At 39.4% G+C, this 14,583-nt stretch overlaps 1 protein-coding gene across 1 annotated transcript in view; it reads right to left on the reverse strand.

Annotated features, from left to right (window-relative positions):
• The window catches only part of LOC124158194 (dynein axonemal heavy chain 2), a 154,769-nt gene that overhangs the window by 71,776 nt on the left and 68,410 nt on the right, over positions 1-14,583 (reverse strand). Inside the window, exons 40-41 of the mRNA XM_046533382.1 lie at positions 3,604-3,749; positions 2,059-2,189 (exon numbers count right to left, since the gene is read on the reverse strand). Coding sequence (XP_046389338.1) covers positions 2,059-2,189; positions 3,604-3,749 — 277 coding nt within the window. The remainder of the gene's footprint in view (positions 1-2,058; positions 2,190-3,603; positions 3,750-14,583) is intronic.

Raw genomic sequence — 14,583 nt, forward strand, 5'->3', positions numbered from 1 at the left:
TAATGGAATTCGACTCTATTTTTGAGTTTATAGAAGGGAATGAATTTTATCTAGAATTTGTTTCCGTGGTAATCGAATTATTATTAATATTTCCTTGCTACAAGTTGATACATCTCATGGACTGATATATTTTTCCTCGTGAATTTCTCGTTCAGGCATAATCAAACAATTGATTCTCGAATTTATTTCTTCTAATTCTAGCGAATATTCCTTTTGTTCAATTCCGATCTTTGGTGCTAGCTTTCTTTATCAATTCCTGCATAATTCTCCTCCTCTCTGTAACACACATGCTGTACCATTTAGTCATTTACCTGTCTACTCCGTTTTTGTGCCCGAATCGTTTTCCGCAAAGTATTTAATGTCCACAATTAAACTAATTCACTTTTATCTTGATACGTAGACTGCTTCAGAAGTCCATCTCTGATGGACATTTCAATTATGCAACAATCATGGGAGAAAATCCTTCGTAAGAAAGTGAAAAGAAAATGTCTGCTGTATGTGAGGTAAATTTTTTGTAAGCATTAGGTGGCTTACTGGAAATATATTTTTTGCTAAGACAATTGGAAAATTCGACCACACTCTATAATTCACGGGATGGTAAAAAAAACTCTATCGCTCCTCTTCATTGAATAGAGAATATTGGAAATTTGGCCAGAAAATGAAGATGTCGCAATTAATGGTAATTCATGTAATTACAACTATAAAATGTCTTCATTGCTAGGTAAAGGTAATGAGCAACTCATTTTTTATTTGCTACATTTTGGCTAGTAAGTCTTTTGAACTTATTGCGACAAAAATCGATATCGGATTAGGGAATTTTAAAAATTAGTTTGCGAATTAACATATATGTCTTACAAACGCATTTCTGACGCGAAATAAAAAAATTGATTGTGAGATCTATTCTATTCCTAAACCGATGTTGAGTGCTAAAGGTAATGAAAAGTTCAAAGAAGGGACTAAATAAACAGCGGAAAACGCAAACAGTCCAAAACTTCTATGAATTCGAAATAACATTAGTTCCATGATAATGATGAAATACTTTAAAAATGCATGCGTAATGTTCATTTTGTTGGAAAATTTAAGGGTAAGTCTAACCTCTATTAACTTAATCATTAGCTCAATATTTCTGATGAAATACATTCGCAGACGCCCAAAATTTCCCGATTGAGAACTACTGAGTTTGGGCGGCTCGATGTTCTGCCTTCGCTCAGCTCTGCAGGACTTCCGAGGAATTTTCCCTTGAAATGTGGGAGGAGAAGTAGGCCGTGACACATCCCACATACAGCTAATGGTTAGGGGCCTTGACGCTGGGTTGGACGACGCGGAAATGGTAGTCAAAATTCACTCCACAGTCAACTGCCCAAATGGTTATGCAATATAGTGGTTGAAGTTCAACAAATAAATAAGCGCGTAAGAACTCAATTGCCATACAACATCCTATGGACCTTTTGATAGGTATTTCGAAGTTTTAAGATCAGAAAAATGTTTAAAGTGTGTGTGTGTGCAGCATCAAGTCATCCGTCACTGGGACTTGATCCGAGGAACCTCTGATTCGTAGCATCATACTTTACCCACTACACCACCGAAACGATTAGGTTCTAAGGCAGTGTCAATGCCCAATATGTCTGCTGTGTCCACTGATGTCCCGACGAGAGTAAACTCCATTCTAGGTGTGTCGTGGGCGAAGCATACTTCGGAGAAGAATTCGTAGCTGGATCTTTTGCACCTTGTCATAATGCGACGGGCATGATTATTTCCCCGGTATAAGGGATATTTTGCTTTTAAAACTCCCGGTTGTATGAGAGCATTACGAGGGCAAAATTTTGGAAGACAAGTAGTTCCTGAACTGGCCGCTCTCAGACGCCAACGAGCTTTGCGTTAATTTTTTCCGCCACTGTACATATATACATATAAACAAAAAATAAAATAATGCATATTTTCAGTAATCATTTGCATACACTTTACTCTGGTCATAATGATGCTATAGAAAATAGACTGATTATAAATTGAGAGATAGAATTGCCATCTAAATTATTGCAAATTGTTTCTAACACAGACCTTTTTGCTGAGCCTCCTCTAATTCAACTGCCATGACCTCAATTTTTTCCCTTGTTTCATCAAGTTTAAGAAGCCCAGTTCGAAGTTTATTGGCAGCTGCATTTAACTCTTCCCTCTTGTTTTGTAAAAATCTAGCAGAAGATAAAAATGAGAGCATATTCTTCAAAAACATGGACATCGAAGACAATACAAATTAACAATTGTGTAAATAAACTAGAGAAGAATTCAATATAATGCACGTCATAGAGTGGCTTTCTAGTGACAAAACATTACCAACTAAGTCAATGAAGACAATGAAAGTTTGCATGCATGACTGGCTCCTTAAGTGGACCAAATAAAATGCAGCATCATTTCAGTATATCAAACACAACATAGATACCTATCCAACAAAAAGAGCTAATTATAAAATTTCATGGACATAATTCTTTAAAAGCATTACCAGAGATCATAAAGTAAAATATCAGTTCGAATTATTTACATCGATAATTTATTTAACTCTTAATCAGAAAAATGATAACTAAAATATACACTAGGAGACAGTGAAAATAACTTTTTTCTTTGTATGGCCCACTTATAAATCATATAAAACTAGAATAGACGTCAATTCCCTATGCTTCATTGAAAATAAGCAAGGCAGCTCCTTTAAGTATTTAAGAGCCATCAAAATATTCTTCAAGAAAGGGAAAGGGATGGGAAAGAAAGGGAAGGAAGTTGAAGCCACACTGTGCTGTGGAGAGAAGTATCCCTATAGTGAACCTACTGAGTACTTAGATGAATTTGCTACATAATACACACATTACATACAGTGACAGACACACATAAAAAACAGTGAGACATTTTTGTGCTAGATTTGTTTTTCGATGATACAGATTGTGTTACACAATTGCGACGATTAGGCTTGGCCTATACTTGTTGTAGTGCACACTTAGGGTGGTGCCCCTTTCACAGTCAGTGAGTTGGTACCACTGACTGACCCTTATTTCCGGTTTGCCCCGGAAGTGTTGTTGGTGATGTGTTCATATTGTAATGGTGATCGTTATAAATACAGTCCTACTAGTATCTACTAACATTGTATTATTTTTAAATAATAACAGCCACTTGTTGCATTGAGTGACAACATTAAACAATACTAAAATGTAGATATACTGTTTTAACTCATTGATTGTGTGCTATGGGTCAAGATAGCCTATGTTCTTACAAGCAAATTTTGTGTGCTAATTGTTATTTGGTCCTATGCTGAGGCTACGGTTCTCCTAACTTCACCATTCTAGACCAATGACTAAGAGATTTCTCGGGATTTTGAGACATGAAATCATGAATTTGTCACCCAAATGTAAGGAAATAAATATAACTTTACTCCACCTCATAATACTGCAAGATCCAGAAAAATTACGTCCACTATGATGGAGATTTGGAATCATCTCAAGATAAGCTCAAGACTCAACTTTCAAACATATCAATCTTGAAATCAAGCGAGAGTCAAGCACTTTTATCTTGCTTGCATTTCAAAAAGTCAAAACTTGCATAGCCCAAAAATTGTCTTACATTTTATATCTGGAAACCAATTCCAAATAATTTGTAGCAGTCACATAATTATGCCTCTTTATCTCCATTAACATTTTGCTGGAACACTGGTACACAGAATAATGGATTGATGCAAATATAGTGGCCACTGACATCCTTAAGGTCTCCTGTTCAGGACAAATTGAGTTTATGAATATCAATGTTTAAAATCAGAGAGCTAGAACAAAATACTGTATTACTTAGTCAACAAGTACTTCTCTATTGCAGATAGTCAAATAACCCATTGCAGACCAACTTACCGCACCGGACTAACCAATCATGCATCCATAAGACACTCATTTCTCATTATTCCAGTAAAACCCTCCCCCTTTATCTACCTCCCAACCAATGAAAAACTGTTGCCTGAGATGTATAAACCATATTCCAGAGAATGAAGCAAATTACAGTAGATCTGTTCAACCTTTAAATTGCCGGCTGGCCGATCCATTGGCCCATAAGGTTCGTGTAAGAATCCCATGGGCAGATAGCTCTATCAGCCCGGTGCATGTTTAAAAACATGTAAAAATTAAATACCATATAAACTCGCGTAAGAGATGCACCCCTATTTTGAGAATAGGGTAGTTTCATTCATCAAAGAAAACGAAAGGCATTGATTGCAATTCGTCACCCACCATTAGTGTATTCATAATATATAAATTATTTGAAGTTTTGGAACAAGAGGGCACCAAAGATTTCCAGGCTCAAGGGCGCACCAGGACATGTCCCAGTGGCCCAGCACGGGCCTGCCTCGGATCCAAATATCCATGGACAGCGCCCTTCACTGGATACCTCAGATCCAAATTTGAAGAAATTGAGTCTAAATACGAAATTTTAAATCAATGCTTTGATGAATTCAGCGTCCCATTAGAGAGAGTAGAAAGAGTTCCAATCCTCTCTTCGCATATGCCAGTGCACTGCAATACTTGTCCTTCTCATGAACAATTTTGTTTAAAAGCTCTCGTGGGATTTTTGCAACAGCATTTCAGCCAAGGAAAATTTTATGGCAAAATACGACAGGCACATAGCATGAATCGTCCCAAGAGATTGAACAACAGTTGGGGCAGGCTTATCGCCGTAGGATAATAACCACGTCAAAAGTGACTACGTAACAGATTTCATGCCTCTTGACGTTTTTTTTTCTTTTTCGAAACCATACAGACCACATATCATTAGCTTCAAATGAAAATATCAAGTTACACAGGAACAATGGAAACATGTTTCATCCCTACCCCATTGCACCAACTGACCTTTTACGTTCTACCAGCTTCAATTCTCCCACTTTCTGGAGGCCAAATGCAGGTACATAAGTCACCAAATGAGGCCAAATATATCTCAATAGTTTTCAGTAATTTTATGACATGTATGAGGTTCAAAAAAGAATGAGACCTAACCAGGGTTCCCACTCTACCTGAATAATGAAATTCACGGCTTTTTCCAGGTTTTCACGGTTATTTTTCACGTTTTCATGGTTTTTTTAGGTTTTCACGGTCACAATTTCGCTAAATTCACGGTCCGTTAATAAGCCAACAGTAAGAAAATCACTGGCCGTATATCAACAGAAAATTAACGTACGCGGCAAACGCTGTGAATGTTAACGCCGCAATGAAAAGTGATATCTGTTATGACGTGAACTGTCGTTTGCAAAATTCAGGGCCGGCTAAAGGACCAGCCCAACCGCGCTCCTGCCTGGACGCCAAATACCTTTCGGACCTCCTTCCGTCCGGATACCCGAGGTCCTTTTTTAATTCCTCGCCGAGAGATTGTTTTTTGCGCACGTTGTTATTACTGTACAGTAACCGAATTTCCCCACCCCAATCATTCTTATTTAACGGAAAATATTTTATTTAAATTGTTTATAGAATATAATAAATTGATTCTCTCTTATTTAACGGGAAATATTTTATGAAAATTGTCTAAAGAACATAATAAATCGAAAAATAATTTCATACACCGTATTAGCACAATTCTAAGACGAACACGATTCTAAGACTACCCTCCTTTTTTGGAACTCCACTAGGGGAAATTTTTTTCTTCCTAATAGCGATACGATTATAAAATGAATGCGGAAAAACGATCAATGCTTTATTTTTTGCTAGGTTGCCTATGTCCCAGGAAACGCAGGATTTTGGCGAGTAATTAAGATATTCATTAAAGGTTTCAAACAATATTTTTAGATAATAACAGGAATAGTAGTACTTTATCAAGACATATAGGTCATATTGTTGATTCGACCCATATCCCTTTCAAAATTCTGAAGGAAAACGCCACCTCACTAAAAAAATGTTTGCTGTCCACTCGGCATTTACACTGCTATTATGGATTTCAGTCTGATGTAAAAATTCTTATCCATCAAACACCATTTCCAGTACACGTATTCACGAAAGCAATGTGCATGTTGTGCCAAAAACAACCGCATTCGCCGGCACAGTGACTGTTTGTGAGATGGATGACGAACGCCAAAAATAGTCTATTACTTGAATTGTTCCTGTCTATTGAATATATTTTTAATATAATTGAGGTTGTGTGTAAAGCGTGAACAATGTTGCCTTAACCGTCAGTGGCACGCTCATCTGGATCTTCGCCTTCATATCTCTACTTGTTTTCTCCAACTCTACCCCCACCCCTACCGTCATATGCTAGCGGACAACCCAAGGCGCTCTGCAATATTCACGCGCATCTAGCCCGGATTCTTTTCTTCGTGTTCAATTATTTTCAGTCCATCTCTTTAAGTTCTCAATAGTTTCTTCGGAGGGGCCGAGGTCCGAAGACGAGTAAAATTAAATTAGTGAAAATGAAACCTGACTTTATTAAACCCACATGGAAAACACTCGGTGGTTCGAAGTCCAGCCACCCTGGAAAGTAGGGAACCACTCGTACGAGGTGAAGTTCGGAACTGATGCTATCGCGTACGGGGGTACGCAGAGCATACTGCAGAGGGCGAAGCGTGACCATATGACTGCGCCATCAAATTTTTTACCCTAAAGACACCCATTCTTTTCTATCGTAGCGCCAGATGAGCAGATGTATTCGGATTGTTAGTAGAGAGAAACAAAAACCCTGAGAAGATATTCCTTCGTCAGTAACTCTGACAAGTGAGACTTATAGTATAGCTCGTAAATTTATAACTGATAACAACCTGATATCATGTTTCCGGGACAAAATGCCAAATTAACTGCCGAGAAGCTCAGCTACGACGATATCGCGTTTCGCCAAAAATCACCATCGTATTTTTCCATCTATTTCCTTGCTTAAAATACGTCGCGTTTGGTCTCTTTTTTTTTAATTGCGTGCAAATTACTAACATTTCAATCTAATAAAAGCATAATAGCAATTACTGAATATCATTGTTAGATACCTTTTGGGCTAATACGTGACTCATGCAGCAGTTGACCTCCAGGAAATAGGAACTTTGAAGGAGTTATAGAGCGTTCCACATTTAGTTGACAGTATGGGCTCTTATGGGGAATCGTTTCCCATGTTAATTTCCATAAGGCCAGGAGCGCGGTGTTGTCAATAACAGCACGAAAATTAATGTTGCGTAATGCACTGATTAAAAAATTGCATTCTTATGTAGAAAGAGATGCTGCATTCATTGGTGCCAATAGTTTTTCGATAAAAATTATGACTAAAGCTATAAAAAACATTTCCTTAAATTTCCGTCAGAAACGTGTATTTTTTACTTTATCTTCTTCTCGCAATTTCTGCCTAACCGTTGTCTGTATTGAATTGAATCTTCAACAGAAAATTCTTCACACTATTTTCTCTTTGAAGGTCTTCACCAATTGTACAAATATTGAGTTAAAATGTTGTTATGCCGACGTAACACCCTTTAGGACAAGAAAATTTTGATTTTTGCAAGGTGAAAAGTAGTCGCTTACTAACTTACGTTTCTTACGTCGTAGGTCCCTATATGCTGCATACCAAATGTGATGAAAATTACAAAGTTATTTTTGGTGAAAAAATAATTAACTTAAATCAATTCTGAAGCGAGTTACAAGGTTTTGATCTTAAGAAAAAATATTACGGCGCCGCTGGGCCGGGCTTCTTGCTTTTCCTTGCGCGCAGAGGGAAAATTCTCGGGCGGGAAAGGAGTTTTTTGTCAATGCATACTATGAAATGTATTAATCTATTCGTTTGATATCCCAAACAGAGAATACTCATACGTCGTAACAGCAGTGTTTTTATCGGAATACATTGATACACGAAAGTAAGCAAGCGACTTGGAAATAAGACGCTTTCGCCTTGGGTGTTTCGGTCCCATCGCGGAAACCAAGAAAGAGAATATCTCATAATCTGTGCGATACACTACCACATCCAGTGCACACCTTTTAAAAAAGGGGGCTTGGGTTTTTTCTGAGTTCCTTTCATAGGGTACCATAAAACCTGCACCAGAATCGACCCAAGCCGAAGGGGTCGTGGGAAGAATTTACGAAGGCGTTCAGTTTGTCGTTGCATTTTTTGGAGTGAACAAGTGTTGTGTGGTCTGCTGAATTTAAGAATTGTGAAGTGTGTTTTACACTTATCTCTGCTGTAACACACCCAATCAATATGTCAGATACAAAGAAGAGGAGAAAAGGTGAGAAGCTTATAAGCCGCGAAAGACAGTTGGTGCTCAGTCTTATCGTACTCCAGGAAATCTCTCAGCATTTGTGAGGCCTGCCGAGAAACTTCGAAGGCTACTGGATGCTCGGAGTCTACTGTTTACAGAGTGAGAAAGGAAAGCTCCCGTGGTCCATTGGTAACTCCTTCAAAAACTAAAGAAATTAGACAGCCTTACAAAAATTCGAGAGCAGTGATTTTCGACGATTTTGTCCGATCGGGAATTAGAAGGAAGGTACATGAATCCTTCGTGAAAATATTCCTCCGACTTTAAAATCCATCTTAAACTCGGTATATATGGATAGTATTCTCCCAGATTACAAAAGGACAACACTATCTCGTCTTCTTTTGGACATCGGCTTCGTGTACGAACGCAGGGGGAAAAGAATCATCCTCATCGAAAGGGATGATATTATTCGTTGGTGGCACAATTAATTATTATTTAAGGCAGCTATAAAAATGTCGTCGCGAACGCAGGACGAGTGTATTCACATGCGAAAGTTGGAATAATGTTGGAAAAATAGTGAACATTAGTTTGCGAAACAAACAATTAGAAAATCCGCGTCAAGCTTTCCTTGCTGGACTAAATACTGGGCTTGGCCCCCACTTCCCGAGGAGGATGATTTGCAATTATACACGCAGGAACGGAAAATGGGTTCATAAAAGGAGCATCGCATGTGTTTCTGTACAAAAAGAACTCAATGGATGAGTATGAAGAAGCGGGTGGCGAGTGTTACCAGAGATGGTTTGAGCACTCACTTCTTGCAAACTTACCCGAAGGATCAATTATAGTGGTAGATAATGCCTCTTATTACTCAAGGAAATTGGAATCCTTGCCTACTACAAGGTGGAGGAAAGAGAATATTAAGGAAATTAGCTTTGAAGATGTCAGCTTGAAAAGAGATATTTAATTTACAATAAACCAAAATTTTGAAAAATTAAAGATTGATGATGTCTTATACAACATCGCCTTTCATGTAATACTAGCCAGAGCCAAAAAATATTGCATAATAAGGAAGGAATATAAATTTTGTCTCATTCAGGAGTGGCAATAATTTTAATTATCCTTCAATTTATTGTTATTTTTTACATTACAGATTATTCATTATTCAGCTTGTGCATTGAATAAGTACGTACATGAAATAACAAAAGACTTTTCCTTTTATATTGGAGCAAAGGTATTTTAGTTACGGTAAAAAATTCCTTAATTTACGTCGTCTTTCGTGCGATCCCTAACTCCTTTTTGAACTAAACCATTTTGGCGCTCTATTATGTGTGGTTGCATACGCTGTTAGGATGCCTGCCGGCGGAGCGGAAGCTTGGCAACACTGTTATCCATAAGGCCCGTACTGTCAACTAAATGTGGAACGCTCTATAGGCTGAAAAAGGTCAGTGGGCGAGAAGAGGGGGGAGCGCGAAACACGTTTCTATTGTTCTCGTGTAACTCGATATTTTTTTCGAAGCTAAGGTCTTCGTAATACAATCCCTGCGCGAGCTGGGGCCTTATTTTACTTTGAAGAAGAGGAAAGCTTCAGAAGGGGAGAGGCGAATGCTGAATGGAAGGGGATAACGAATCTTGGGAAATGCGCTAATGTTACTTTCCCACGGCACTGAGCTTCTCCCAATGGTAGTTCCATCTCTTGGGGAAGATTCCAACTATGGGCTATTCGTTATTAGTCATAAATGACACATTGTATTTATTTCGTCTCCTTCTCGTCTAACGATGGATGCGGGAAAATTAAGCGTCGGAACCGCGATCTTCAAACGATCAATGCGAGAAACGATACTTCGGGGAACGATAGATGCGGGAAAAAATTACATTGTCTATAAGGAACTTTATTTGGGACCAGAAACGGCGAACGATCAATGCGGGAACGATAGATTGAGGTTCCACCGTATAACTTTTCTTTTGAAAGCGGCAGTGTAAGGACTTCTTTTCTCTGCTATCGTAATACTCTGAAACCAAAACTGAATCGATCACTCTAATCAGAGGCAAATCATGTTCCCTTCATACTATTGCTCTGGGAAAAATGGAACGACTTTGTAGCAGTTTATATCGCGACGGCATTGAGGCTTTAACGTAACAATCCTGGGCGGATATAGGGAGGGGCACGGGAGCACATACCCCCCAGACACTTAAAAAATATGCAAGATTTTGAATATGGTCACATTATCATTGCGCTCGTTTTGTATCATGAGGTATCCTTGTGCCCCCCCCCCCCCAGAACAAAATCCTGGATACGGCTTTGCTTGTGCTCCCCACTCCCCAGAAAGAAACCCTGGATCCGCCTCTGGTTAAAATTTAGGTAAATTGTAATCAATCACACAAAAATTTTGTAAGTTGATCAAGCTCTAACTTGAATGGAGCCGAACCCAGGGTAAAGCAGGCGATCTCGCGGACACGGCAGAAGTGCACCCGGCGATTGATTGGAACGCACGCTTTACCTGCTGCCTAAAATGGCAATAGTTTTTCACTTTAATACAAAATTAAATAAGCTAAATTACTGTTCAGGTATTTTTGACGTCGAGTTTTCGTTGTATGGCTATATATATATTAGGTGACAACCTCAGGTATCCATAATTTTTTCCGACGAAAATTATGCAACCCAATTGACGTCGAGAATTTTGCATTCGATTGTAAGACGAACCCTCTTTTCTGCAGGAGTTAGGAGGAAAAAAAAACCATGTCTTCGATAGGTGCAAATAAGTACATTATAATTCACATGGTTTGAAATACATATATAAAGACATAATAAATACCTGCTGAAACATGTTATTTTCACATTCACTTTACTTTATCACCCGTCAAATATTTCCACACAAACTTTCCGATTGCGACGTAAAACTGGCAAGTCCCAGGTCGACGCATGCGGAAATCGTGTAATGCAGTATTGCCATAAGCGGAAATCTTCTCTCGTTTTCAGGCCGCAACGCGCGAGAATTAGTAACGTCGCGCCGAAAGCTCGCTGTCGCCCGGTTCAAACGCAATGAGCGTAGTGTCCACAGCGCATAGCAAGTTGTCCAGGTTAGCGGTCTTCCAATCACAGGTTTGAGGGTGTTGAATAAACGTTCAAATTTTTCGACACAAATGCCATCTAGATTTAGTTTCGAAAGTGGTCGCTGCAGCCATTGGGACGCCTAATTGGGTGGAAGGGGGACTAACAAGCAGTGACCGAGGGAGGGGAAACCAAGACAGTCGAGGAAAATAAACAAGCTGATGAGAATTGGTGTCATATTTCAGGTGGGGGGAGAGAAAAGGCCTGCGCTGGGAAAATATTTTTTTTTCTTCAGGCAACATTCGTTCCCACGCTTTTCTGACACATGCGACGATGCTCGCTACAATGAATAGAAGTGCCCTCGCTACGAACGAAGTTGAAAATTTCTGGGAAGGTATTATTATCAAGATTGAGAGATTTTTAAGGTTTTAGGACGAAATTCACGGCTTTTTCCAGGTTTTTTCACGGTAGACGAAATTCACGGCTAATTCACGGTTTTAAGGTTTTCACGGTTGAGTGGGAACCCTGCTAACGTGATGCATTTCTGACAGCATTTGAGTTTTTTAAGCTCTAATTGATTGACACAAAGCTTTCTAGTTACCACAAGGTTAATAATAATGAACATAGCCCAAACAGCACAATTTCTGAAGAAACAAGCATAGCATGAGTGCATTCAAACAAGACGAGACGGACTAGAAACTTCAAGCAATGCAAACTGCGTACATCACATAACTTGCCCGCATCACATGCAAGATTGACGGTGTTCATCCCTTGCTCCCTCACTCATATCTAGAGGTCCGTGAAAGTGGTTTTATTTTTTGCTAAAATTCGTTTTAAAACCATATGATTTCGGTGTTATGGAAAATCTTGGCGGTGTTATTATAATGTTACATTTTTCCCAGTATATAGGTGTTTTATTATTTTATGTTACACGTTTCATTAATACCTATAATTTTATTAAGCATTTTACTTAACATTTAACACAATTTCGATAGCACAAAATTTCTGATAAAAAACATGAAAGAAGTGGTTCAATTTATATTGGTTCAAGGTATATGAATGGTTCAAGTATGTAGTCTTGGCTAATACGATCAGCAAATGGCAAAATCCCCACTACCTTATATGTGTATACTTCGAGAGCCATTCCGGGATTTTTGCATTGTCAAGTTTCTCTACACTAAATAAAGCCTTTAAAAATGCTTCTGTAGTAGCAACAACAAGCTCCTCCTTTCCTTTCTTTGAGTGACTGACTGTGTGTTCAAAGGATAGCTGTCGTTTTGTGGGTCCCCTTTCTTTTGTCTGAAACTTACAAATTGTCTGAAATGTTTCATGCCGTAGGTTCCCTTTCGATACCCCTCACCCAGGTGTTGAGGGAAGGTGGGACAGCAGCTAGATACAACAAAGTCGCTTAGTTTTGATTACAACTGTTGCCAATTGGTCAGGAAAGGCAGGGAAAGGAGCGCACATAACAAAACATAATCGGATTCAAAGAAACTTGAGAAATTATTTCCCATTTATCGATCCTGAAGCATCTAGAATGAGACGCTTTCTCACCTGAAGAATTAGGTATTAGATTTGGCCAATGTCAAAATGATTTTTTTGCATTGTAGCTCAGTGGAGAGCTGAATATTCGACGATCCGTCAGCAAATAAGGAGAATCCTCTATCCTCTTATCCTTTCTGTTCCTTCCTTTCCATTCTCCCAACTGCTAGCGCTTCGTGCTTTCAAATAACCTTAAGTGTCTATGGATATCTTAAAACGAATCGAATCGCGCAGTTGACGCACGGTGCCGTTGACGGCCGCCGTGGTCACCACGGCGCCCATTTCAATCCAGCCCGGCGGTGCGCCGTGTACGGCGTGAAATAAGGCAGTGCTACATTGAGGCCGCTTTCTGACGAAACGACTTTTCGCCGGCCGCCGCTCACGTCACGACGCCGTGAAATTCAGGCCGCTTTCAGACGAGACGACTCTCAGCCACGCTGTGGGCCGTGCCGGCCAGCGGCCGTGTTTACGTCAACGAAATTGTTACATTAGACCCATACTCAAGGTATTCCTGCAACAAGTTATCCAATAACGCAGTCTAATGCGCCGCGGTGAGTCGCCGGAATTACTGCTCGGCATTGACGCGTATCGGGCGCGTGAGCTTATATTTCCGCTCCTCCGCGGCCGCGCTAAATTTCTTTCCGCGCATTTTTAATTCATAATATCTAATTCTTCAGGTGAGAAAGAGGCAGTGATAAATTTAACGGCAAATTCTGGCGGATAAATCACCACAGTGCGCAATATTACGCGGATGCGTTATGCGCGAGACTAAACGTGCCTATTGACCTGGGAATCGTAATGAGGTAGAGCAAATAAACGTCGACAGCGTTAAACAATGAACGCTTATGTTTTAATAGATTACGACTCATAAGATATGATTTTTTCGCTAATCGACCTAAAATCTCAAATAACGCGAAATTTCGTTTTAACTTACCGATTTCGCGTTATTTCGCGATATCACGTCTCGCGAAATTCACGGACCTCTACTCATATCCTTGCTGCTTGAAAGATGAGGGGATGGACCATGCTCCTTCCCTTCTACCTCCCCTTTTGCAATCTTCACTAATAAGCATTTCCGATTTCTTCTATCCGCCATCAAGTCCAACAATGTACACACTCGTTTGAATTTTTTAAACTGCATGTTTTAACATCAATATAAAATTCAATTGCAATAATCCTAAAACATGACACTTGAAGATGATTTTTGAAAAATCAGACCCTTGGCATAATGGAATTTACTAGGCAAGATAGATGTTGACTATTAACCAGCTATTGTCCTTCAAAACTACGCGTGTCTCTAGGTTTGATAGGCGATTACTATATGCAGTATAAGTGCCATGGGATTTCCACTTGCGGCAGTAAATTTAGTGCGCCCTTAAGAGAAAAAACCTTGGGCAGTCTTTTCCATATCCACCTCTGAGACACCGACACGACGGCGCGATGCTTTTGAGTAAGAAACACAAACAAGAGCATTGTAAAAATACTTCACTAAGGGAGCAACTCCCCTCCCTCACACTTGTTTTTGACCAAGGGTTTTAGATGACTCACTCACTCTGAAAACCAAGGCCACTCAGTTCCCCTTTGGGACTTACGACCGGGAGACAGGGGAGAGTGGGGAGATAAGAAATTTGTTTAAGAGACACACCTCCATTTTCGGCTGCAATTTCTGGGAAAAACGGTGCATCTCTTACACGAGTTTATACAGTAATATTCCCAATTTGTAAAGGAGATACAACTGCATACGTGAACGTACTATTGCTACCATAAAACAAGCAGTGAACATTTTAAAAAATAGCACACATACATATAGAAATTTTTATAAAAT

Source organism: Ischnura elegans, chromosome 4 (assembly GCF_921293095.1).
Source record: "Ischnura elegans chromosome 4, ioIscEleg1.1, whole genome shotgun sequence".
NCBI lineage: Eukaryota > Metazoa > Arthropoda > Insecta > Odonata > Coenagrionidae > Ischnura > Ischnura elegans.